Below are 26619 nucleotides of genomic sequence, written 5' to 3'. Positions count from 1 at the left end.
ACTCCGCACGTATCTTTCCTCCTTTGTCCTTGAGTGGGCCAACCCTTTCCCCAGTTACCCTTTTGCTCCTTATATAAGAATATAAGGCTTTGGGGCTTTCCTTAACCTTGCTCACTAAGGATATCTCATGACCCCTTTTAGCTGTCTTAATTCCTTTATTCAGTTTGTCTGCAATTCTGCACTTGAATAATACTCTACCTTTTTTATTCTTCCTGACAAAAGTGAATAACTTCACATTTTCCCACATCATTCTCTATCTGCCAGAGTTCAACCACTTTGTATCTCCCAGCATCCTCGTTATTTCATCTTCACAACATACTTTCCCATCATCTTTATCTCATCTGCAAATTTAGACATTGTGTTTTCATTCCCTTCATCTTGAGTTTTTTTCCAGTTGCTAACTTCCTTAATGATTGGTTCTAAAATCTTCCCCACAGCAGATGTCAAAATAACAGGACAATAATTCCACAGTCACTGTCGTCTTCCCTTTTTGAGACATATTTGCTCCTTTTAAGTTGGATGGAACTTTTCTGGTATATTAAATTTTTGAAAATTAACACTGGAGTATCTAATACCTCATTAACTATTTCTTTTAAGATGCTAAGATGAGATCTGTCAGGACCTGGAGACTTTTAAATCTGCAGTTCTATCCATTTGCACCACAATACTTCCCTAGTTATTATTATTTCAGCAAGTTCCATTGTTCCTCCCACCTCCTGATTTGTAGGTATTACTGTATACTATATATTCTATATTGAAGACACAAAATATTTATTCATTTCATCTTCAATTTGTTTATTATCTGCTATTAACTCTCTCATCCTCAACCTCTCATGGACTCACTTTTCTTGCTCTTTGCCTTTTTAGATACCTATAGAAACTTTTACATTTCTTGCTAGGTTCTCATGTAATTTATTTGTCCTGACTAACCTTTCAATCATTCTGTCCCTTTCTTTGTATTCTGATGTCTTTTGACCTGCTCCTCCTCATTTTGCAACTGTATGCGTGCATTTTCCTTAACTTTGATACTTTACTACTTTAGTTAAGCTCACCTTGGAATTTTTCTTCAGAAAAATGTACTTCGTTTGAGTATTCTGAATCATCCTTTTAACTGCGTGCTGCTGCTTCTCTACTGATCAATGTCCTGGACTAATGTAAGTTTATTTTAGCTAGGTCAGCTTTCATACCCATGAATTTGCCCTTACTGAGTTTAAAATACTTGTCTTCGACCTGCTTCTCCCTTTCAAACCGGATATACAATTTGACTGTAATATTATGATTGCTGCTACCTTAACTCTGAGGTCATTAATTTATTTGCAGCAAGGCATTTCGGAAGACTCCCCAAGCTAGGCTGATGAAGAAGGTGAAGTTGCGCGGGGTCCAGGGTGTTCTAGCTAGGGTGGATAAAGAACTGGCTGAGCAGCAGGAGATAGAGAGAAGTAGTGGAAGGGAGTTTCTCAAAATGGAGACCTGTGACCAGTGGGGTTCCACAGGGATCCATGCTGGGACCACTGTTGTTTGTGATATACGTAAACGATTTGGAGGAAAGTGTAGGTTGCCTCATTAGCACTAAGATTGATGGAGTAGCAGTTAGTGAAGGGGACTGTTGGAGAATGCAGTAGAATATAGATAGATTGGAAAATTGGGCAGAGAAATGGCTGATGGAGCTCAATCTGGGCAAATGCGAGGTGATGCATTTTGGAAGATCCAGTTCAAGAGCGAACTATACAGTAAATGGAAAGATCCTGGGGAAAATTGATGTGCAGAGAGATCTGGATGTTCAGGTCCATTATTCCCTGAAGGTGGCAACATAGGTCAATAGAGTGATCAAGAAGGCATATGGCATGCTTTCCTTCATCGGACGGTGTATTGGGTACATGAGTTGGCAGGTCATGTTGCAGTTGTATAAGACTTTGGTTCAGCCACGTTTGGAATACTGCATACATTTCTGGTCACCACATTCCAAAGCATCCACAACCTTTTGGTAGAGAGTGCAGAGGAGGTTCACCAGGATGTTGCCTGGTGTATGGAGGGCATTAGCTATGAGGAGAGGTCGAGTAGATTAGGATTATTTTCACTGGAAAGACAAAGGTTGAGGGGGGACCTAATTGAGGCCTACAAAATCATGAGTGGTACACTGGGTGGATATCAAGAAACTGTTTCCCAGAGTTGAGGACTCAATTACTAGGGGTCATGAGTTCTTAATGGGAGGAGAAAAGTTTAGGGTAGATATGCATGGAAAGTTCTTTATGCAGAGGGTGGTGGGTGCCTGGAACGTGCTGTCAATGGAGGTGGTAGAGGTGGTCATGATAGTGTCATTTAAGATGTGTCTAGACAGATACATGAATGGGCAGGGAGAAAAGGGATACAAACCCTTAGAAAATAGGAGGCAGATTTAGATAGAGGACCTGGATTGGCGCAGGCTTGGTGGGCTGAAGGGCCTGTTCCAAGCTGTAATTTTCTTTGTTCCTTGTCTTTGTTGTAGTCTGGTGTTTTTACACAATGCCAAGTCTGTCATAACTTGTTCCCTGGTTAGTTGGGGAATCTATTGTTCTCAGAAATTATCTTGAGTGTTTTATCAACTCCTCATTGAGGCTTTATGATTTTTTTTTCCCCCAGTAGGTTAAGATAAAAACAGTTGCTGCCCCCTATCACAAGCACCCATTATTATTTCTTCTAAGGTTTGTTCCACATTATGGTTACTGTTAGGAGGTCTGTAGACCACTCCCATAAGTGATTACTTCCTCCTGCTATTCACCATCACCAAAACTGATTCTACATCTGATCTCTTTAACCAAGGTCATCTCTGACTATTACATCACTATCATCTTTGATTAAGAGTGCTATGCCTCCCACTTTACCCTGCTACCTATTCTTGAATGTCATCTGCCTCTTAATATTCAGAACCCAATTCTGTCGTCTTGCAACCATGTTCTCAAATGGCATTTGGAACAAAGACTTCAGTTTTTTTTGTTGTATTTGCATCTAGTCTTGTTTGCTAATACGTTCTTGGGTGTTTTCTTTCTTGCTTTCTTTTTCTGCCATTATCAGACCTTCACTTTCCATTTTAGTATTATCTTCTTCTGCTTCCACTCTATGTCTTGATGTGTTGCATCTATCGAGTTTGATCCCTTCTCTCCTTCGTGTTTTGTTTAAATCCGTCTGGGCATTATACCTTCGGAAGGATGTATTGGCCTTGGAGGCAGAACAGCATAGGTTTATAGAAATGAGACCTGGACTTCAGGGTTAATTTATGAGGAAAGATGATAGAAATTATGTTGATTTTCTCTAGCATTTTCAAGGTTAAGAGTTGATCTTATTGAAGTCTTCAAGATATTAACAGGAAAAGCCAGGATAGGTAAACTACTTCCACTGTTTGAGGGTTTTAGAACTAGGTGGCATTGTCTGACAGTTAGGGCCAGTGAGACTGTTCAGTAGAAATGTTAGGAAGCGCTTCTACACAAAAAGGCTGTTAGATGTTTGGAATTCCCATACACAAATGGCAGTGGATGCTAGATTAGTTAATTTTAAATCTGAGATACATATTCTTTTGTTAAGCAAAGATATTGTGATCTTGGATAACAGTATATGGGGTTTGGCCACAGATCAGTCATGACCTCATTGAATATTAGAACATACTCGACAGGCTGAATGGACTACTCCAGTTCCTATGTTCTTCTCTACTTACCCTATGTATGTGGTTTACAGAAGCATCAGTCCTAGCACAGTTCACGTGTAGATTGCCCCATCAGTTCAGATCCCATTTTCCTCTGAACTGGAGCCAATGCCTCTCAAACTGAAACCCACTTCTCTTACATTAGACTTGGAACCACACATTTATTTCTCTGATCTCATTCATCCTATGCCAGTTCTCAGATGGTTCATGTACTAACTCAGATATTGTTACCTTAGAAGTTCTGCTATTTAATTTAACTCCTAGCTTCCCTTTGGTAGAACTGAGAAAGGATTTTGCTTTACCATTCATACTGATATGGACCATAACCATTGGATCCTCTCCTCCTCACTGCAAATTCCTCTTCCGCCTAGAGCAGACGTACTGACCTCTGGCAACTGACAGATAATTGAGCTGCCTGGACTTGAGCTCTTTCCTGCAGAGAACAGCGTCAATCCACTATACTATCTCCTACCACCATCTTGACTGTTATTGAAGCTGTACTCAGATCAGTTGATTAATTTTCTGATTTTTTTGATAGTTATCTGATTAAAATCCTGGACTGTAAGTTTAAAGGATGCATATAAACATGGATTTAGGGATTTCTGTTTAGATTTGTATCATTAACAGCCACAGGTGAAGTGCCCATAGACTAGAGGGTGGCTAATGTTGTGCCATTATTTAAGAAAGGCTGGAGAGAAGCATATGGGAGCATAACGTGCGTGGTGGGTGAATTGTTAGAAGGGATTTTGAGAGACAGAATCTACAGGCAACAAGGACTCATTTAGGATAGTCAGCATGGCTTCGTGTGTGGCAAGTCATATCTCACAAATTTGTTGGAGTTTTTTGAGGATTGTCCAAGAAAGTGGATGAGCGCAATACAGTAGACATTGTTTACATGGACTTTAGTGGGCACCAGATGGTAGATTGTTGAGTAATGTTAAATCTCATGGGATCCAGGGAGAGCTAAACAATTGGATACAAAGGTGGCTGGACTGTAGAAGACAGGGTGGTGGAGGGTTGTTTTTCAGACTGGAAGCTTGTGACCATTGGTGCTTGGTCCACTGCTATTTGTCACTGATATAAATAATTTGGATGAGAATTTAGAGATATGGTTAGTAAGTTTATGGATGACACAAGATTGGTGGTATAGTGGACATTGAAGGAGGTAATCTGGGAATTCAACAAGATCTTGACTGACTGGGCCAGTGGGCTGAGGAATGACAGATGGAGTTTAATTTAGTAAATGCAAAGTGTTGCATTTTGGTAAAACAAACCAGGACAGGACTTACACAGAAAACAGTAGGACCCTGTGGAGTATTATAGAAGAGATTTCGAGATACAGGTTCACCGCTCCTTGAAAATGGAGTCACAGGTATGCAGGGTGGCGAAGATGGCCTTTGGCATGCTAGCTTTCATCAGTCACAGCATTGAGTATAGGAAATGGGACATTTTGTTGTAGCTGTACAAGATGTTGGTGAGACCACAGTTGGAGTACTGCCTGCAGTTCTGGTCACCGTACTATACTACGTACTATTAAACTAGAAAGAGTGCAGAAAAGATTTACTAGGATTCTACCTGCAAAGTTTGAGTTAGAAGGAGAGGTTGGATAGGCTGGGACATCTTTCCCTGGGGCATAGGATTCTGAGAGATGACCATATAGAGGTATATAAAATCTTGAAAGGTATAGAAAAGGTAGATAACTGACAGCTTTTCTCCATGATAGGGGAGTCTAAATCTAGAGGGCATAGGTTTAAGGTGAGAGAGGGGAGATACAGAAGGATCCAGAGGGGCAGTTTTTTTAGAGTATGGTGAGTGTGTGGAACAGGCTGCCAGAGGTAGTGGTGGAAGCAAGTACAATTTTGTCATTCAAGAAACATTCACACAGGTATGTGGATGGGACAGATAGATATGGAGGGATATGGACCAAACACTGACAAATGGGACTAGTTTAAATTGTGAATGTTGGGCCGTATGAGCAAGTTGAGCCAACCTTGTTTAAAAGTTGTCGACCTCTGACTAGTTAGTTAGTGTGGTTAGTAGGTTTGCAGATGACACCAAAATTGGAGGTATAGTGGACAGCGAAGAAGGTTATTTCAGATTACAACGGGATCTTGATCAGATGGGCAATGGGCTGAGAAGTGACAAGGGAGTTTAATTTAGATAAATGTGAGGTGCTGCATTTTGGGAAAGCAAATCTTAGCAGGACTTATATACTTAATGGTAAGATCCTGGGGAGTGTTGCTGAACAAAGAGACCTAGGATTGCAGGTTCATAGCTCCTTGAAAGTGGAGTCGCAGGTAGATAGGATAGTGAAGAAGGCATTTGGTATGCTTTCCTTTATTTGTCAGATTATTGAGTACAGAAGTTGGGAGGTCATGTTGCAGCTGTACAGGACATTGGTTAGGCCACTGTTAGAATATTGTGTGCAACTCTGGTCTCCTTCCTCTCAGAAAGCTGTAGTGAAACTTGAAAGGGTTCAGAAAAGATTTACGAGGATGTTGCCAGGGTTAGAAGATTTGAGCTATAGGGAGAGGTTGAATAGCCTAGGGCTGTTTTCCTTGGAGCGTCAGAGGCTGAGGGGTGACCTTATAGAGGGTTATAAAATCATGAGGCACATGGATAGGATAAATAGACAAAGTCTTTTCCCTGGGGTTGGGGGAGTCCAGAACTAGAGGGCATAGGTTTAGGTTGAGAGGGGAAAGATATAAAAGAGACCTAAGGGGCAACTTTTCCATGCAGAGTGTGGTACATGTATGGGATGAGCTGTCAGAGGAAGTGGTGGAGGCTACAATTGCAACATCTAAAAGGCATTTGAATGGGTATATGATTAGGAAGGGTTTGGAGAGATATGGGCCAGGTGCTGACAAGTGGGACTAGATTCGGTTGGGTTATCTGGTTGGTATGGACCAAAGGGTCTATTTCCGTGCTGTACATCTCTATGACTCCATTATAAGTCACTGAGTTCATTGCACTTATAACATACCCAATGCACATTCTCAATGTTAAGTATGAGCAGGTAGGGAAGGAGTTAATTTCTGAGTTTTGTGAAACAACGGTAATGAGTTAACAAGGTGGAAAAGGATTCATTATATAGATCCATTTAACAATATTGGAAACACTCAGTATGTAAGGTCAGTTTAACAAGGCAAAAAGTATTCATTGTGTAACAGCAGATGGCTTAAACTTTACTATTGGCACTCACTGATTGTAACGGTCACCCAATCAATATGTACATTGCCTTATCTGGATGCTCCTCCCTGTAAAATGACTATATAATTCATTAATAAACTGTTATTCCAGAGAAGACCAAGAACTCATGTCTCTGCAAATGGGCGATCATTCTCTCTCCTTCCAGGGCCCAGAATAAAGATGAAAGAGGTAAAACTGTACAGTGTTTGAGTGTTTTGCTTCGACTGGGAGGTGGGCCGGGGGGGGAGAGAAACGGAATGACAACATGACCAACAATTTAAAATCAAGCATCTTTAGTAGTATTCATGTTCTTTGCTTTCAATGTAGTGAAATGCTTTTGATTTAAGTTGAAACATGCAGCTTCAATCTTTATTAAGTACCTGGGGTTTTAGATTCTTAAGGAAACTAAACCCATTACTCGTCTCAAAGATCATAACACCAAGTGTTAATTTGAATTTAGCATTGGAATAACCAAATTTAGCGTAGGAATAATCCAGGAAGTGTTTGACAAACGATTCCATGTGGTATCAGCTACCCAAAGAAAAATTGCCTTTGTAGAAAAAGATTTGACATTGATCCACAATTACAGAAACTGTTTGTTATTTAGTTGTTCAATAAAGAAAATAGAATTAAAATGTAGCACACCAAAAAATCTCAGTTTGTCTGTACAATCTGTCATCTGTACAAGAAATGGTGGCCTTGTAGAACACAGTAACAGCCTTTTGCTAATTTCTGTCATTTGCACTTGTATTTCTATTTTTAGCCACCTTTTCTCTATTTCTGTTTGAATCAGTATTGTTTTGAATTCGCCCAGTTCTAAAGAAGGGTCACTGAACCTGAAATTTTAACTCTGCTTTGTCTCCACAGATGCTGCTAGACCTGCTGATTTTTTTCAACCAATTTCTGTTTTTGTTTTTGTTTCATTTCCAGCATCTGCAGTTCCCTCTATTATAGTGAATGATAAGTATCTGCACCATCTAGTTTCCAAATAGCAAACTAGCTTTAAAGAATTGCTGCCATATTTCTGTACTTGGGTACTGGTTACAGTTCACAGCACTGAATGTTGTTAACACCAAGTTGATATTGTTTGAATTCTCTTTGGTGATTGTAAAAGCATAATAGGTTATAGGAATGAAACATAGGTCCCTGCCACCCTTTAGATTAATAAAAATGTAGACTTTTCATTGGTTTTGTATATGAGGATTGCGTATGACCACCTGAAATCGCGACAGTGGACCATTCGATCCCTCAAAACTGCTCTGTGATTCAATAAGATCATGGCTGACTTGCTTGTTCCCATTCAAATTCCCATCTACCCCCAATAACCATTGAGAATCCTGCCTAAGAAGAATCTATCAGTTTCCCTTTTAAAAAGAGTACTTTACCCTCTCTCCTTTGCCTTCTGAGGTTGAAATTTTCAAAGTTACACAATGCAAGAATATGCAGAATCATCTCTGTCCTGAGAGTTTTAGAACTGTGCTCGCTAGTCGGGACTGACCCAGAATATTCAATTTTGTCAAGGCAAGATAAATAGACAAAGTTTTTTTTTGCTAGGCTGTGGGAGTCCAGAACTAGAGGACATAGGTTTAGGGTGAGAGGAGAAAGGTATAAAAGGGCCCTAAGGAGCAACATTTTCACACAGAGAGTGATGCATGTATGGAGTAAGCTGCCAGAGGAAATGGTGGAGGCAGGTACAATTGCAGCGTTTAAAAGGCACCTGGATGGATATATGAATAGGAAGTGTCTAGAGGGATATGGACCAAGTGCTAGCAAATGGGATTAGATTAGTTTGGGACCGAAGGGTCTGTTTCCGCGCTATACATCTTTATGACTGTTCAGAATCGTATATACTTCAAACAAGTCATCTCTCACTCTTTTGAATTCCAGTGGATATTGCAGATCTGAAACAACCAAATTGCTGACAAAACTCGGCAGTTCTGGCAACATCTGTGGAGGGAAAACAAAGTCAAAGTTTCAAGTCTAGTAACTCCTCTTCAGAAGTAGAAACTGGGAAAAGTTGGTAATTATGCTGGTGACAGAGATTGGGAGGGAATGGACTGAGTGAATAGATGGAACCAGAGTGCAGAAGGAGAGGAATGAAAAAGGATAGGCAGGCAAAGGGATTGTGGATATCAAGGCGGGGAAAAAGATAGGTGATAACAGGGACAATGAGTGGTTGAAAATAGGTTGGCTGTACTGAAAGCAACCTGCTTCATGACAGGAGCTGGCGGTGTTCCATAAAGCAATCAGCCAGACTGCCTGTCATCTCCCCAGTGTACAGAAGACCACATGAGCAGCGAATGTACAGTAGTGGGTTAGATTGAATGCACCTAAACAGTCTATCTGGGACCTTGGATGGTGAGGAGGGAGAAGGTTAACAGGCAAGTGTTGCATCTCTGTGATTGCATAGGAAGGTGCCATGTGGATGTGGGTAGGTATTAGAAGTGGAGCAGGAGTGGACCTGGAGGGAATGGACCCTGTGGAACACTGACAAGGGAGGGCAATATGTGTTTGGCGTTGGCATCCTGCAGGAAATGGCATAAATGGCAGATTATGATCCTATGGTTGGAGAGACTGGTGGGACAGAAACTGAGTACAAGGGGGACCCTACCATTGTTGTGAAAGGGAAGGAGTGAGGACGGAAGTGCAGGAGGTGGGTCAGACAGGGCTAAGGGCATTGGTACCGGGGAATTCTCAGTTGAGAAAAAAGGTGAACACGTCTTAGGCTTTCATGTGGAAGATGATATTGTCAGAATAGGTGCAACAGAAACTGAGAAACTGGGAGAATGGAAAGGACTCCTTAGAGGAAGCAGGGTGTGAGGATGTATAGACCATTCTACCCTACAGAACTGGGATATGGAGGAATTTTATCAACCAACGTCTGGCTAATCTGTGAAATATATTGATGCAAAGAATTGTGGGTTGATAAGGGGATCAGGGCAGGATAGTGGATTTGAGAAATGTATCAGCCATGATTGAATGGTGGAATAGACACAATGGTCCAAATGCCTAATTCTGCTTCTATGTCTTATGGATTTGTAATGGTTATCAGTGACCAGTCTATTCCCAGATATGGAAATGGATGACAAGGAAGGAAAGGCCGGAGTCAAAACGTTCCATGTACCCCACAAAGGGTATGACTGAGGCCATGTGGGTACTCAGTAAACGCCATTGATCTGAAGGAAGTGAGGAGGAAAGGAAGGTGTTTAAATGAGAATGGATGGAGTGAGGTGGAGAAGGATGGTGGTGGGTGGGGATAGGTCAGGCCTTTTTTCGAGGAGGAAGTGGACAGCTGTAAGTAGCAGGGATAGCATGTTCATGGTTATTTTCCAGCAACCTCTTTTAAGATCCTCTGATGAAATCTATTGAGACTCAGAGACTTGTCAGCCTGCAGTTCTTTTGTTTGCTTAGAACAGTTCCCCTTGTGATCATAATTTTGTTAAGTTCCTTTCACAGCCTGATTTACACCTATAAGTGGAATGATTTTTTAATCTTCTCTATTAAAGGCAAGCTAACTATTGGTTCATTTTGTTCACTATTACTTCCTCATCTTCATTCTTTAGGCAACTAACATTCACTTTTTCTATACCTGTAGAAAGTCTTGTTATCCCTTTGTACAGTTGTAGCTAGCTTCCTCTCATACTTTCATTTCCTTCTCCAATTTAATCTGTTAGTCATTATTTGCCTGAATTGAGGTTGTATGGTGGTAATTTCCTTGTATTACAACTCAGTAACTGATTATAATGTACGCATACACTCTTAAACAAAAGATTAGTGCTGGAACTGACAACATTTTGAACAAAAATCAAAAGAATCGTGTATGCTATAAATAAGAACCGAAACCAGAAGTTTGCTGGAAAAGCTCAGCGGATCTGGTAGCAACTGTGCACAGAAATCAAAGTTAACTTTTTGGGTCTGGGGTGCCCTTCCTCAGAACTGGATACTCTATCAGTTCTGCGGACAGGTCACCAGACCCAAACATTATCTTTGATTTCTCCATACTTTGAGCAAACTGTATCCTTTCCACCCTTCAATTGCAGTATCCATTTAATTTTTAGATAATTGTGTGGACTCCAGGCAGATGTAGCAAGCACCTTGAAAGATGAAAGTCATGTTTGCTTTTATTTCACCTTATGGGTTTGAAATGGTTTGAAATGGTGGAAATGATGTAATTGCGCAGTTTTAGTGAGACTATATCTGAAATACTATGTACAGTTTGGTAACTGGACCTAAGGAAGTATATGTTTGCATTGGAGACGGTGCAGTTGTTTTATGATAAATTGTTGACAATTGAACCTATATGGTGGACTTTAGAAGAATGAATGATGGCCTAGTTGAAACAGGATCGGTGCTGGATCCACTACATTTCATCATTTATATAAATGATTTGGATTTGAACATAGGTATAGTTAGTAAATTTGAAGATGACACCAAAATTAGAGGTGTAGTGGACAGCAAAGAAGGTTACCTCCGAATACCCCAGGATCTTGGGGCAGCATGGTGGCTCAGTGGTTAGCACTGTTGTCTCACAGTACCAGGGTCCCAGGTTTGATTCCACCCTCAGGTGACTGTCTCTGTGGAGTTTGCACATTCTCCCCGTGTTTGTGTGGGTTTCCTCCTAAATTGCCCGTAGTGTTAGGTGCATTAGTCAGGGAAATGGGTCTGGGTGGACTTGTTGGGCCGAATGGCCTGTTTCCACACTGTGGGGAATCTAATCTTGATCAGATGGGCCAATGGGCTGAAGAGTAGCAGATGGAGTTTAATTTAAACAAATGTGAGGTGTTGCATTTTGGAAAAGCCGGTCAGAGCAGGACTTAACAGCAGTTGCTCAACAAAGAGACCTTGGAATGCAGGTTCATAACTCCTTGAAAGTAGAGTTGCAGGTAGATAAGATAGTGAAGGTGTTTGGTGTCAGGATACAGCAGTAGAATTACGCGACATTGCGAAACAGACAAGGCGACGAAACCACACCACTTGTATGCACATCAAGAACAAAAAAACTGGAGAAACTTGGCATTCTCATCAGTAGTAGCAAATCCCACCTGGCACCACAGTAGACAACATTATCACTGCGGGGAAGCCTATTATCAATTTATCGGACCACAAGCTTCGACTGGAAGAGATTGTAGTCCTGAGCAGCGGTCTCAACTTCTGTGCCACCACCAAAATGGACCCGCGAGTTCTTGCAGCAAACACTGAGGAGTTCATCAGACGAATGAAGCTCTGGGAATTATTTCAAGATGCCAGCAGTAGTCCCAATGAACCCACTGATGAACTAGAACAGTCATCACAGGGATCTGTAGAGGAGCGACCAAAGAAGGTGTCAACTTGGACCCCACCGGAGGGCCGCTGCCCTGGGCTTGACATGTATGCTCAAACCGTCAGGAAATATATAAATGTCAGATTCATCAACAACAAGGTAGAGCAAAATATCACCCGTTTACAACGCAATGCCATCTAGGCTCTCAGAACCAATCACAACATTGTCATCAAACCAGCAGATAAAGGAGGAGCCATCGTCATTCAGAATAGAACAGATTACTGCAAGGAAGTGTACCGACAACTAAACAACCAGGAACACTACACGCAACTACCAGCTGATCCGACCAAAGAACATACCCGTGAATTAAACATTTTGATCAGGACTTTGGATCCAGTCCTTCAGAGTTCCCGATGCTCCCTCATCCCATGTACTTCTCGTGTAGGCAACTTCTACCGCCTTCCAAAGGTACACAAAGCCAACATACCAGGACATCCCATTGTATCAGGCAATGGGACCCTGTGTGAGAATCTCTCCAGCTATGTTGAAGGCATCATGAAACCTATTGTACAGGGGATCCCCAGCTTCTGTCACGACACTACGGATTTCTTACAGAAACTCAGCACCCACTAACCAGTCGAACCAGGAACATTCCTCATCACCAATGGACGTTTCCACACTCTACACCACAATCCCCCACAATGACTGTACTCAATACCAACAACTGCCAATCTCCAAACACCATCCTACAACTCATCCACTTTATCCTCGATCACAACGTCTTCACCTTTGACAGCCAGTTCTTCCATCCAAACACATGGAACAGCTATGGGGACCAAATTTGCACCCCAATATGCCAACATCTTCATGCACAGGTTTGAATAAGACTTCTCTATGCAGGATCTCCAACCAACACTATACACCAGGTACATTGACGACATTTTCTTCCTCTGGACCCATGGCGAGGAGTCACTGATAGAACTACACAGTAATATCAGCAAGTTTCATCCCACCATCAAATTTATCATGGGCTACTCTTTACTATCTGTCTCATTCTTGGACATGGGCATCTCCATCAATGATGGACACCTCAGCACCACACTCTACCGCAAACCCACAGACAACCTCACAATGCTACACTTTTCCAGCTTCCACCCAAAACATATTAAAACAGCCATCCCCTCAACTGCCAAATTTCAAACAGATCGTTGTTCGTAGCAAGCTGCCAGGCTTTCAGGACAACTCCATAGAACCCTGTCATGGAGACATGTGAGAGTGTGGACATGGATCCCACCATGTACATGGCAGGTACTCATGTGACTCAGCCAACATTGTCTATCTTATGTTGCAGGCAAGGATGCCCAGAGGCATGGTACATTGGGGAAACCGAGCAAAGGCTACGGCAACGGATGAATGGGTACCGCACAACAATCAGCAGACAGGAGTGTTGCCTCCCAGTTGGGGAACACTTCAGTGGTCCAGGACATTCGACCTCGGACCTTCGGGTAACCATCCTCCAAGGCAGACTTCGGGACAGGCATCAGTGAAAAGTGGCCGAGCAAAGGCTGATAGCTAAGTTCCATACCCATAGTGAGGGCCTCAAGCGGGACCTTGGGTACAAGTCACACTATAGGTGACCACCATTGCACTATGCACACATACACACCCCTACATACACACACAGGCACTCTATATACACGGACACACACACATGGACACACATGTACCCAGACACACACGCAGACACTCACACACTCCCACACACACACTCCCCCCCACACTCACATGCATCCTCTCAGAGACTTTGACCACTCTACACTCATGCACACACATATACACTCTCTCTCACGGACACTCACAACCCCCACCCCAGACACACACACTCGCTCCTACAGAGAGAGACACTCCCACACTCTCACATGCACCCCCTCACTGACTTAAGACATTCTGCACTCACATGTACACACATATACACACTCTCTCACACTCTCAACCCCCCAGTCCACAGACAGGCACACACACACAGACCCACCTGCACGCATATACGTTTGTGGGGTGAATTTGGACTTGCAGAGTTACATTGTACTTTGTTCAAAAACTGCATGAATTCATGTAAAACTCTGTTATCTCACTTTTTAGTTTACAATCAGTCTAAACATTATGGCAAAGACCGGGAACACCGGGGACTAACACCTTCAATATGTTGTCTAGCTAACACCCATTATTACAGTTAACTGGAGAAAGCAACGTTTTTAAAAAAAGGTTTTGTGATTTACACATGAAAGCAGTGAAGCTATCGTAGTATTCTAACACTTGAAAGCCTCAACAAACAATTAAGTATTATTGAATGTATAATTTCAGTTACATCACACTGTAAACTCTTGCTATAAATTCTCTGTCTGACAATTGTGCCCTCCACAACCATCTGATGAAGGAGCAGCACTCCGAAAGCTAGTTTGCTTCCAGTTAAACCTGTTGGACTATAATCTGGTGTTGTGTGATTTTTAACTTTGTGCACCCCAGTCCAACACCGGCATCTCCAAATCGTGTTTGGTATGGTTTCCTTTATTGGTGAGAGTATTGAGTGTAGGAGTTGGGAGGGTTTGTTATGGCCTTACAGGACATTGATTAGACCACTTTTGGAGTATCGTGTGTAATTCTGGTCTCTCTCCTATCGAAAAGATGTTGTGAAACTTGAAAGGGTTCAGAAAAGATTTACAAAGATGTTGCCAGGGTTGGAGGATTTGAGCTGGGAGAGGTTGGATAAGCTGGGGCTGTTTTCCCTGGAGCGTCAGAGGCTGAGGGGTGACCTTATAGAGGTTTACAAATCATGAAGGGCATGGATAGAGTAAATAGACAAGGTCTTTTCTGTGGGGTGAGGGAGTCTAGAACTAGAGGGTATAGGTTTAGGGTGAGAGCGGAAAGATGTGAAAGAGACCTAAGGGGCAACATTTTCATGCAGAGGGTGGTGCGTGTGTGGAATGAGCTGCCCGAGGAAGTGGTGGAGGCTGGTACAATTGCAGCATTTAAAAGGCATCTGGATGGGCATATGAACAGGAAAGATTTGGAGAGATATGGGCCGGGTGCTGACAAGTGGGACTAAATTGGGTTGGGATATCTGGTCTGTATGGACAAGTTGGACCAAAGGATTCGTTTCCATGCTGTACATCTTTATAAATCTGTGACTTGGGCAGAGAAGAGGTTTGAGTGATTACCTCCCTTGTCTGGAAGTTTTTGAACTGTACCCACTTCTCCTGTTTGTGAAGCATTTTTTGTCTGACATATTTCCGCATTCTTTTTTATCCATTCTCAAGGCTAAGCAAAAAATGTTCTATATTTTTTCATTAATTTAAAATTTGATATTAATGTTTAATATAAGGTATTAGCTTCATGGCCCTTTGCATTGCTCCTTATGTTCAAATGTCTCCTGTATCTTTGTGACCAGAATTGGATACTGTACTCAAGTTATAATCTAACCAGGCCATTATCCATTTTGATTACAGCTTCTTTGGTGGCTTTTTATGGTCTATATTTTGGTTATGTAGTTTGAATTCTGTTTGTGGCTTCCAAGCAATGACCGGATCTGTTGAGTCTGGATCTTAAAATTCCTCGGTCTGTTTGATCATTTCTGTTAAAAACAGTCTTTGGGCCATTCCTTCTCTGTGTGTGCATAAAACTTCATCCGTCATATTCCAGTTCATGAACATGTTGATTCATCATGTAACCTCTTAAGTTGCCGACTTCATTCCTCTTCCCTTTAGCATTTAGTCTCATTTGCTAGGTTTATTAATTTACATTGTGTTCCTAATTTTGAGCAGTGATGCTTGTGACGTTAATTCATAGAGTACTTTGTTTCATAACTCCAAACAAATGGATTTGGTTTAGGTGAAACAAAGCGGCTTGTTGCTGAGCCAAAAGAGAGCTACCTTGAGAAAGGTGTCCATATTGTGGACTTCTTTTTTGACAGTAGTTTAAGTATGATACCAAAGAAAAGATCTTCCAGTCATCCTGCAGCAGTCATGGTGACCAATCATATTGCTGTTGTGAAAATATGACAATCCAGGATGTTGAAAGCATGAATTCCTTGATTTGTAATTCTCTTTTTAATTTGATCCTGGGGGATAAATCCCCAGAGCCTGATAATTTACATCTGAATATTTAAGGAAGTAACTCTGGAAATAGTGAATGTATTGATGGTCATCTTCCAAGGTTCTTTGAATTTTGGAACAGTTCTTTTGCATTGAAGTGTAAGTAACTCTATTTTAAAAAGGAGGTAGAGAGAAAAGAGGAAGTGAGTTTTAAGAAGATTTGTAGCTTAGGTTGAGGTTCTGGACATAGGTTTGCTTGCTGAGCTGGAAGGTTCATTTTCAGACGTTTTGTCACTATACTAGGTAACATCATGAGTGGGCCTCTGGATGAAGCACATGTGGTATCGCCCACTTTCTATTTATGTGTTTAGGTTTCCTTGGGTTAGTGATATGATTTCCTGTGGTGATGCCATTTCCTGTTCTTTTTCTCAGGGGGTGGTAAACACGTCAACAAATACGATGACTTGGATCCCATGTACCACCCCCTGAGAAAAAGAACAAGAAATGTCATCACCACGGGAAATGGTGTCACCACAGGTATTGGCATCACCAACCCAAGAAACCTTAAACACATAGAAAGCGGGCCATACAAACAGTGCTTCATCAGGAGGCTCACTGATGATGATACCTAGTATGGTAACGAAACGTTTGAAAATGAATCTTCCAGCTCAGCAAGCAAACCTACATCCAGAAAAGAAGTTGAAGACTGATCAGCCTCACATTGGTAATGGGAAAAATTCTGAGTCCATTATCAAAGAATTGGCAGTAGTGTACTGATATGGATAGAGAAGTGGTTGGCACTTTAGATGAAGGAAGTAACTGTAATATCTCCAAGTTTGTAGACAGTACAAAGCTGGGTGGGAGGGTAAACTGAAAGGAGAATGCAGGGATGCTTTAGTGTGTTTTCGACAAGTGAGTGAACAAATGCATGCTAGATCAAGAATAATGTCACATTTATCCACATTATATACTAGGGTTTACTATTACACAAATCTCAGGTTCAATTTTGATAATCATTATGCACAAGATTGAAGTAAGATTTGGAGGTCAGTCTTTATCTATAACCATTTTGTTAGTCCTAATATAAATACCACAATAGCCAGTTTGTAGTCTGTTGAATTTTCTCACTGTGTCCATTGACTTCCTTGTAACGACTGACAGTGTTTTGCTCGCTCTCTGCTTTGGTCTGTCTTAACACTTCAGGAATGAATGCCGTATGTCTTGATTACTGAAGCTACAAATTCTTGCATACACCCTGCTCCTAACAATCTCATGTTACCCAATAGTGATTTGTGCGTTCTAGGTTGAGAGAAGATGACCATGAATGGGCAACTGGATCTGAGTGGGAAACTCATCATTAAAGCTCAATTAGGTGATGACATTCGCCGGATTCCAATCCACAACGAGGACATCACCTATGATGAGCTGGTACTGATGATGCAGCGCGTGTTTCGTGGGAAACTCCAGAGCAATGATGAGGTCACAATCAAGTACAAGGATGAAGGTAGGTGATTTATTTATCACAAATTATCTAGAGTGTTTGGCCCTTTTTTAAACTAACGTACTTTCCAGTCAGTTGGCTTTGCACTATTTTCATTTACTATCAGTAATAGCTATTGCGCAGCTGGTTTGCAAGTATAGATCTAGTAGAGATTGAGTTTAATGCAAGAGGGAGGGAGAGCTAGAGCATATTTAGTCCATGGTCCATAGTCGTGACTAGAAGTGTAGTTACAAGTTAACAGATGCTCAGGAGGAGCCTCAGTCCCTGAATTTGTCCAACATGAATGAGGCTCTTGCAGTCTTTGAGGACAAGAATGGGGACTGCATTCACTTCAAAGAGAAGGAGCAACTTAGCAACACAGTTGTATAGAGGGCTATTTATGCTGGGGAATTAAAAGGGATGTAGTAGTAAGAGATAGACTTGATTTTGTTCTCTTTAATTGAGAGAGGTGTTTTATTGTCAGGCCTCTTCAATGTAACGCTCACAATGAAAATCAGCCTTGAAAGTCAGATTACAAGTTTCCCAGCTGAGAAAGAAAAAGCAAGCATGCAAGTAACCACATACTCGCTCAGTTAAGGGCCAGAGTAATGTATAACTAGCATGAAATTCTCAGTTGCTTTAAAAGTCACTTGTGGATCATTTCTGTAATTTAAATATAGGTTGCCTGTAAAACCATATAAGCAATGTTGCTTCTTTAAACATGAAATCTTGAACGATCTTTTAAGTCATTCACTAAAATACATATCTTTCACAGGTTCTTAGTCTCTACCAGGTTAACAATACATACATTCTTCTGTTCCTTTCAAAATATTTATTGCCCCATTAGATGAGTTTCATCTGATGCTGTGTCTCAAGTATTGCTTTTTTTTCTCTTGAGGAAGTTTTGTTTTCTGTCTCCTTTAATGGTCTTTGTGATTCTAGCCCTTGAACTCTTTGTCTCAGTTTTCTAATTTTCCATTCTGTCTTTTGTCCTAATCCCTATTTCCCTGTCATGTGCCCCTGGATAGATTCTTATCTCCAGTCATTTTAATTTAAACCCTCCCTGACTTCGGACACCAGTTCTGAATTTAACAAAATGAAAAAGTATTCTCACACTTTGTGTAAGGAGTAACTTTCCATCCCCTTCATGGATGATCCTTTTATATCATCTGACAATTTCTGCTAAGAGGTTTGCAGGATGTTCAAATAACAAACTTCTTCACTATGAATTGGGGTCTCTGATGTTTTTTTGGCTCCTGTCTTCCTCTTTTTCTAATCTAGCTAAAGTTGCTTTGTTTTCAGTTCTGAAGGTGTACATATATCTGAACTGTTGACCCACTACTTTTAATATAATGTTCACTGACTCATTTACGTCTAGAATTTTCTTGTTTTTGTTGCATAGACTGTGCTGCTTCATTCATTTGGTCCTTGGTAATACTTAAATAACTTTTTTTGTTCTTTTTGCAGATGGCGATCTTATAACCATATTTGATAGTTCAGATCTCTCCTTTGCTATCCAGTGTAGTAGAATACTTAAACTTACATTATTTGGTGAGTACATATTTGTAATGTTTTACATGTTAGGTTGGTTAAAGCATCCTTTTTTTACTGTAATCCAGAAACTTGAAAATATTTAATATGTGAATTGCTCAAATGGCAAAGTTTGAAGGTGACTCTAAATAAAAAGTTGTGCATAAATATACCAAAGTGTTTGAAGTAGCTAAATATATTGGGTAGCACGGTGGCAAAGTGGTTAGCACTGCTGCCTCACAGTGCCAGAGACCAGGGTTCAGTTCCTGCCTCAGGCAACTGTCTGTGTGGAGTTTGCACATTCTCCCTGTGTCTGCGTGGGTTTCCTCCCACAGTCCAGAAATGTGCAGGTTAGGTGAATTGGCCATGCTAAATTGCCCATAGTGTTAGGTGAAGGGGTAAATGTAGGGCAATGGGTCTGGGTGGGTTGCTGTTTGGAGGGTCAGTGTGGACTTGTTCGGCTGAAGGGCCTGTTTCCACACTGTAAGTAATCTAATCTAATCTCATAACAACAGATGTATAGCTATAAGTTGACCAAAAAACCATGCAATTATAACAATTTTAGGTAATAGGTAGGAGGTTGTTGTGGCAACTGTGTTGGATGTCCTGCTTGATGAATGTCTGCAAAACGTCATGACTTGCTGGGATTACTGAAGCATTGCAAAGATAAAGTCACCGAACATTAAGGTGCTATATTTGCTTCTTTAGTAGCCCATCATATCCTACGTCAGAGAACTAACTATAGAGGTAATGAATATTGGTCAAAATGTTGATCCTCTAATAATATTGTTTTTGTCAGAAAACATGGCTGTTGCCTTCATTTTGAAAGTTTACATGCTTGAGTATTTTCTTTCAAGGAGTATTCGTTGGGTGTGCACTTAAATCATTTTAATATCATCATCCACATATGAAATGTTCATACATTTCTTACATTTATTTAACCATTTTGGTTACCAAAGATGAACTTAACTGATTTGGCTACTAAAAGCATCAACTACAATAGTTATCATACATCACCTTTCGTTCCAACTCATCCATACTGCCCAGACATCCCAATCTGATTTGATTTGCCAGCACTTGGCCCACATCTCTCTAAACCCTCCCTATTCATATGCGATGTCTTTTAAATGTTGTAATTGTGCCCACCTCCACCTGTTCCTCTGGCAGCTTATTCCATACAAGCACCACCCTCTGCGTGGAAAAAGTTAGCCCTCGGGTCTTTTTAAGTCTTTACCCTCTAACCTTAGCCTATGGCCTCTTGTTTTGAACCCACATCCTAGGAAAAAGATTTTAGCTTTTACCTATCTTTGTCCGTTCTGTTATGATTTTATGAACTTTGTAAGGTCACCCCTCAGTCTCCAGCGCTCCAGAGAGAAGAGAGCACCAGCTTATTCTGCCTCTTGTAATAGCTCAAATCTTCCTTGCAAATCTTTTCTGCACCCTCTCAAATTTGACAATGTATTTCCTATAAAAAGGCAACTAGAATTGTAGGCAGTTCTAAAGTGGCCTAACCAGTGCTCTGTACAACTGCAACATGACTCTCAACTCCTGTACTTAATGCACCAACCATTGAAGGTAAGCATGCTGTCTGTCTGCGACTCCAGTTTAAAGGTCAGATGTCACATGACACCGTCAGACGAAGGAGCAGCACTCCGAAAGCTTGCAATTTAAATAAACCTGTTGTCATGTGACTTTTGACTGTCCACCTCAGTCCAACACCGGCATCTACACGTCATGGCTGCCATCGACTACATTTGTCAGAAACAATGCACCAGTACTCCTCATTTTCTTTGTTTGGCCTCACTCTTAAGGACCAGACCAAGCTCCCTCAAAATATATTAAGAAGATAGTCTGGACCTTAACTACTTTTTTATTACTTTAAAGGTAGGTGCAAGGCGTTGCATTCCAAGTGCAATTTAATTGGTCAAAGTGCCAGTCTTGAAGCAAAACAATTTAAGCACACACTATACTTAAGTCTTCAAATAGGGTTAAATTATTCTAATACTTAACAGTATAATAGATTATTTAACTATTAAACAGCAACTGTTCTAATATAGTAACATCTCATAAACACAGCTTTGGCAAAGGCAAATTCACTAAAATAGATTGTCTCTCATGCAATTCTAGCAGCAGGAAGCACCAGTATTTAGCTGTAACAGAAGAAAAACAGCTTCCAGATCCAGCTTCAAGGCCTTAGTAGCAAGGGCAGTACACTAAAATTAAAAAATCTGATTCTGAGAGCTTGACCCCACCTCTTCTATTGTTACAACTTTTTTAGAAAAAAGCCCAAAGCCTCAAGCTGTTTACTTTCTTGGCTTTGGAGCAGACTGCTCAGTACTTCTATCTCAATCTTTCTTCACAAAAAAAGGACAAAATGCACCTTGAAACCATTAGTATTGTCACAACACTCCCCAAGGCCCTATTATTAAACGTATAAGTTTATTTAAATTAAACTCCATCTGCCACTCCTCGGCCCCATTGGCCCAGCTAATCAAGGGCCTGATGTACTCATAACCACCTTCACTGTCCACTCCACCACCTATTTTGGTACCATCTGCAGACTTACTGACCATACCTCCTGTATTTGCATCCAAATTATTTAAATGACAAATAGCAGTGGATTAAGCACTGATCTTTGTGGCACACTGCTGGTCACGCACTTTCAGTCAAAAAAAACAACCTCTACCACTACCCTCTGTCAAGCCAATTTTATATCCATTTGACTAGCTCACCCTGGATCCCATGTGATCTAACTTTATAATCAAACTAGCTCTTCACAAGTTACTTTGTGAGTTGTTCAATCAACTTTCTCGTTACCATCTTTATTGTCTTTCCTCTTTAAAACCTTTCTCCATTGCTTTCATTACTCATTTCAAGAAATTTTCCATCTGCAGCAATTTTGTTCCTAAATTCTTGAATATTCTACATTGCATTTCTTTTCCTTCTATGAATATTTGAGATATGCAACCATTTGTTTTGTCAGTTTTCATTTTCGTTCCAAAGTCATATGTTATTTACAATCTTAACTATTAGTTTATGTCATTCTTCTGTGCTTGGTACAAGTGCATTGTCATTTGCAAATCTAATTGATATTATTTGCCCTCCAATTTTGTGTTGTCACATCCTGCTTTAATCATGTTTAAATCATAAAGACTGAAGAAGACTGGTGATAAACAACACTATCGTTGAACTCCTCTTCTGACTTATTTGATTGCCCTTTTTATTCCTCTTTGCCCCATGAACAAATGTCTTTTGAGTTGTCTATTCAAAATGTTTCCGCATGGTCAAGAGCTTAATCCACTCTAATCTAATGAAATGCTTTACAAAATCCACAAAACAAACAAACATCTGTCCAAATTCTAAACTGCATTCACTCATTAATTTTGTAATGCAGATTGTTTCTCTCATCCCTCTTCCTCCCTGGAATCCAAACTAGTTAAGTCTGTAATTTGTTGCTTTCCTTTATTAATAATTCAACATATTCATTGATAAATGAGCAAACAAGCATCTGGAAGTGATGCAATGCCTGCAGAAGCAATTAAAAATATGGAATAATTTATCATCATTATTTATTAATGTGCATTGTGAAAGATTTTACTTATTGGGAGAATTGCTTGAGGACTTTATGCAGAATGGTTACTCTGAAAAATAAATCCAAGTCATGTCATTGTTTTGACTTTTCTACTTGGAGTGTATATTCATGTTGACATTGAAAGTGGCTGGTCAGGGTGAAAAAGTAGTTAATAAGACTTATGAGATCCTGAGCTTTTTTAATGAAAGCATAGAATAAAAAAAAGGAAATTATACAATGATACTTTAATCTCACCTGTTCTGGGCTACGCATCTTAGGAAAGACAAGAAAGCTTTACAAATTGAGTAGAAAAGCTTCCAGCGATGAGGGACTTCAGTGACCTTCATAAATAGGGGAATCTGAAGTTGTTTCATCTGAAAAGAGAAGCTTGAGAGGAGATTTGATAGTTTAGATTTTACAACTGCTTGACTAGGCCACATTGCCTTTGTTTTATACTGCTGCTATTTATCAAAGACTAGAAACAGCATGTAGATGTACATTTTGCCTTGTAAACATGTTTGTGTAATGGCGCTGTTATTCCCTTACACAAAAACTTGTTAAATCCTACACTTGTTTGTGGGCAGGAAATGATAAATGTACAATATTAAAGGCATATCCAAACCACGTTTATAACGACATGGAACTGCACATTTGAATGTTCCTTTTTGTCAAAGCCTCATATGTGGCATGTAAAACTTGTATGTGTCACTTTGCTATAATGAAGGTGATTTCTGGAGCATTATAATTCTTAGCCAAAGCCATTTCAAAAATGGCCCCGTTCAAAATGGAATTTAACTATGCCTGTCCAGCTTAGTAATACATTTTAACTTACGGATTTTTAAAATGTGGCTCCTGAGCAAGGAATGTATGCTGATGTATGTGGATGCTTCTACATTGAAGTGTCTTATTATTCAGTACATTTCAGCACTGCTGATTTTTTTTTGGTTCTTTCTATAATAAAGAAAAAGAATGAGCATATTTATAATCTCTTGTGGATATGTGCATTAATGTGAAGTAAAATTAACATTATCTATATGGGACCATCCATCTATTAACAATCTCCAGACATGTTAGTACTCCAGTATATTTTAGCAAGTTCATTTGGCATTGCATCAACTAAAGTTTGTTTGATTAGTCCTCTCTCTACAAGAATCTCAGGGAGTCCCTCTCCCACTGCAACTCCCAGGTCATTTCCTCTGCTCTGAAGCTCTTCAAACTTCCAGCTCAGTAACTGTCTCCTTGGCTTGTCTGGACTTGTCCGCCTATCCACTCCACCCCCTCCTCCTTGACCTATCACCTTCATCTCCTCCCCCACTCACCCATTGTACTCTATGCTACTCTCTCCCCACCCCCACCCTCCTCTAGCTTATCTCTCCGCGCTTCAGGCTCACTGCCTTTATTCCTGATGAAGGGCTTTTGCCCGAAACGTCGATTTCGCTGCTCGTTGGATGCTGCCTGAACTGCTGTGCTCTTCCAGCACCACTAATCCAGTATTTGCTTTCCAGCGTCTGCAGTCATTGTTTTTACCTCTTTGTTTGATTAGTGTCCAGTGAGAGAATTGAAGCTTTGAACATCTTGCTGTTGGGTTGTCTCTTAAAGCATACACTTAATCTGCAAATTTGTGATATATTATCTCTGTGCAAATTGTAATCCAGAGAATGCTGATGAAAACTTGCTTTTTCGAAGCTGGACATGATCAAAGTAAGCGTATGAAGTCAGCAAAAATAAATCTTAAAACATTATTTTGTTAATACTCCAAATACTGTGGGTTTTTTTGTGTCAAGATGTATGTTATGTGTCATATCACTAGAGGGTAGTATTGCATAATAAAAAGCTGAAGTTTTGAATAAGACAAAATAAGGGTACCCTTAAAATATGAGAAGTAAAGGATTTTGAGTTCTAATAGCTTTTTGCCAAGATTATTGCCAGTTTGGTTTTGCCAGTCTCAAAATACATTTATATCAGGGATACTAACTAAACATAGCAATGAATTTCTTATCAATTAATCTAAAACAGCCCTACCACTGCTTCTAGGTATTCCAATTTTACTGTATGCCATTTCTCTCACTACTGAAATGCTGTCACCTAAAAGCATATTTATATTTTGAATGAATCTGTCACCTGTTTGTGCTGTATAGGTTTCATTCCTAATGAAGTGCTTATGCCTGAAATGTCAATTCTCCTGCTCTTCGATGCTACCTGACAGGATGTGCTTTTCCAGCACCACACTCTTTGACTCTGTATAGATTTACCACTTGCTCACTGAGATTATGCTTCTGTAGATTAACTTTGATTTTTTTTCCATTACAGTGAAGACTATGTCACCTGGTTGAACTTTGACAGGCAGAAGCAGTTTTTTAATGTCAATGTTATCTGAATTCTTAGAATTCTGGAAATAACATTAGTATTATCTTTTAACCCCCATTTTTGAAGAGGCAGTATGCTGAATTTATTTAATTAATCATCATTTAACCTTTTCATTGTTTTAGCTATTCTAGTTACTCTTCTGTCTTGTCAGTAATTTAAGTATTCGTTTTGCATTGTGGCATTCAGATCTCTGCATAATATTCTAAGTATAAGTGCGCAAATGATTAATGAAGAGGAGTGTTTAGACTCCATGTTTAATCTGTTTTTTCTGTTCTCAGATGTTGCCAGGCCTGCTAGGTTTCTCCAGTGATTTTTGTTTTAATTTCTAAGAACATTATGTCCTGCTGGAGCTAGTTCTCTACCACTTTGTAATGTACTAACTTGATTATTTTTGTATAATCTACAAACTTAGCTACTGACTTCAGATAAAGGAAAAGAAAGTTCTGGTCTTATAGCATAGCTCTACTGATGGTTTTACTCTCTTACTATCAATAAATTCAGGTGAAAATGTCAGCCCTTGTTAATCTTTTTTTAAAAACCTCAATTGTGGACTGTATGTATATTATCTTCCTTTCTCCTGATAATGTCTGTTGTAAACAATTTACAATCTTTCTTCTTAAGTATTTAGTTGAGATTCTTCCACCATAGTATCTTCGCTGTTATCAAGTTTATTTATAGCTGTGGTCTTTAGCTTGCAGATTATGATCACCATTCATCAATGTCTCTGATAGTTGATCATATCATCTGCCTCATGCACACGCTGATCCATCATGCTGCTGCTTTACTTTAACTACTGGAGGCTACATGGCTAAAGAAAAGTAAATGTTTTTAACAGTCTTTGCAAGCTTGTTTCATTGTCTTTCATTTTGGTCAACATGGACTATTGTTGCAGGGCAAAGTAAGTTTTGTGGTGGCAATGCAAACAAATGAATAAAAAATATACTAGATGTATGAAGTCAATATAATGCCATATATAGGAGGCTATTCAGTCTTCTGTCCGTGCGGACTCTGCGACAGCAACTCAGCTAATCCAGTCCTCTGCCCATTCTTTGCAGATCAGTAGTATTTTTTGCTTATTATTCAATAGATCTATGTAGGATGAGGAGCAATTAAAGGAATGATGAAAGATTATCAGATACGCTGCTGTTTCCCACTTCTCATGTCCAAGCAACCAAGGCTGACAAAAGAGGAAAAATCAGGATTATTTCTGAGAAATGTAACACAGCCTGCATTTGCACCAAGCATGGCTTGTGTACTGTTGGTTGTGATGAAAACCAATTTCTTGACTGGAATGTTTTTCTCAAACATGTACCTTTTTGAATTCATTGTAGATATCCTCCCCTTTGTTCTCACTTTAAAGGGAAAAATGGGGAGAATGTCCTCTTCAATTGTTATGTCTTTAAAAATCATGTGTGCAAGAACAATCAGTTGGGTTGTATCAGTCATGTCAATGGATTC

The 26619-nt window shown here is 40.1% G+C and overlaps 1 protein-coding gene across 1 annotated transcript in view; it reads left to right on the top strand.

The window, feature by feature from the left end:
- Window positions 1-26619, top strand: part of tfg (trafficking from ER to golgi regulator) — a 120868-nt gene that overhangs the window by 7873 nt on the left and 86376 nt on the right. The window contains exons 2-3 of the mRNA XM_072585417.1: window positions 17517-17717; window positions 19161-19244. Of these exons, the coding sequence (XP_072441518.1) occupies window positions 17528-17717; window positions 19161-19244 (274 nt within the window). The 5' untranslated portion in view covers window positions 17517-17527. The remainder of the gene's footprint in view (window positions 1-17516; window positions 17718-19160; window positions 19245-26619) is intronic.

The sequence above is a fragment of the Chiloscyllium punctatum genome, chromosome 15 (genome assembly GCF_047496795.1).
Source record: "Chiloscyllium punctatum isolate Juve2018m chromosome 15, sChiPun1.3, whole genome shotgun sequence".
NCBI classification, from domain to species: domain Eukaryota; kingdom Metazoa; phylum Chordata; class Chondrichthyes; order Orectolobiformes; family Hemiscylliidae; genus Chiloscyllium; species Chiloscyllium punctatum.
The sequence above is the reverse complement of the archived record's forward strand: the minus strand, read 5'-3'. Positions and strand labels throughout refer to the sequence as shown.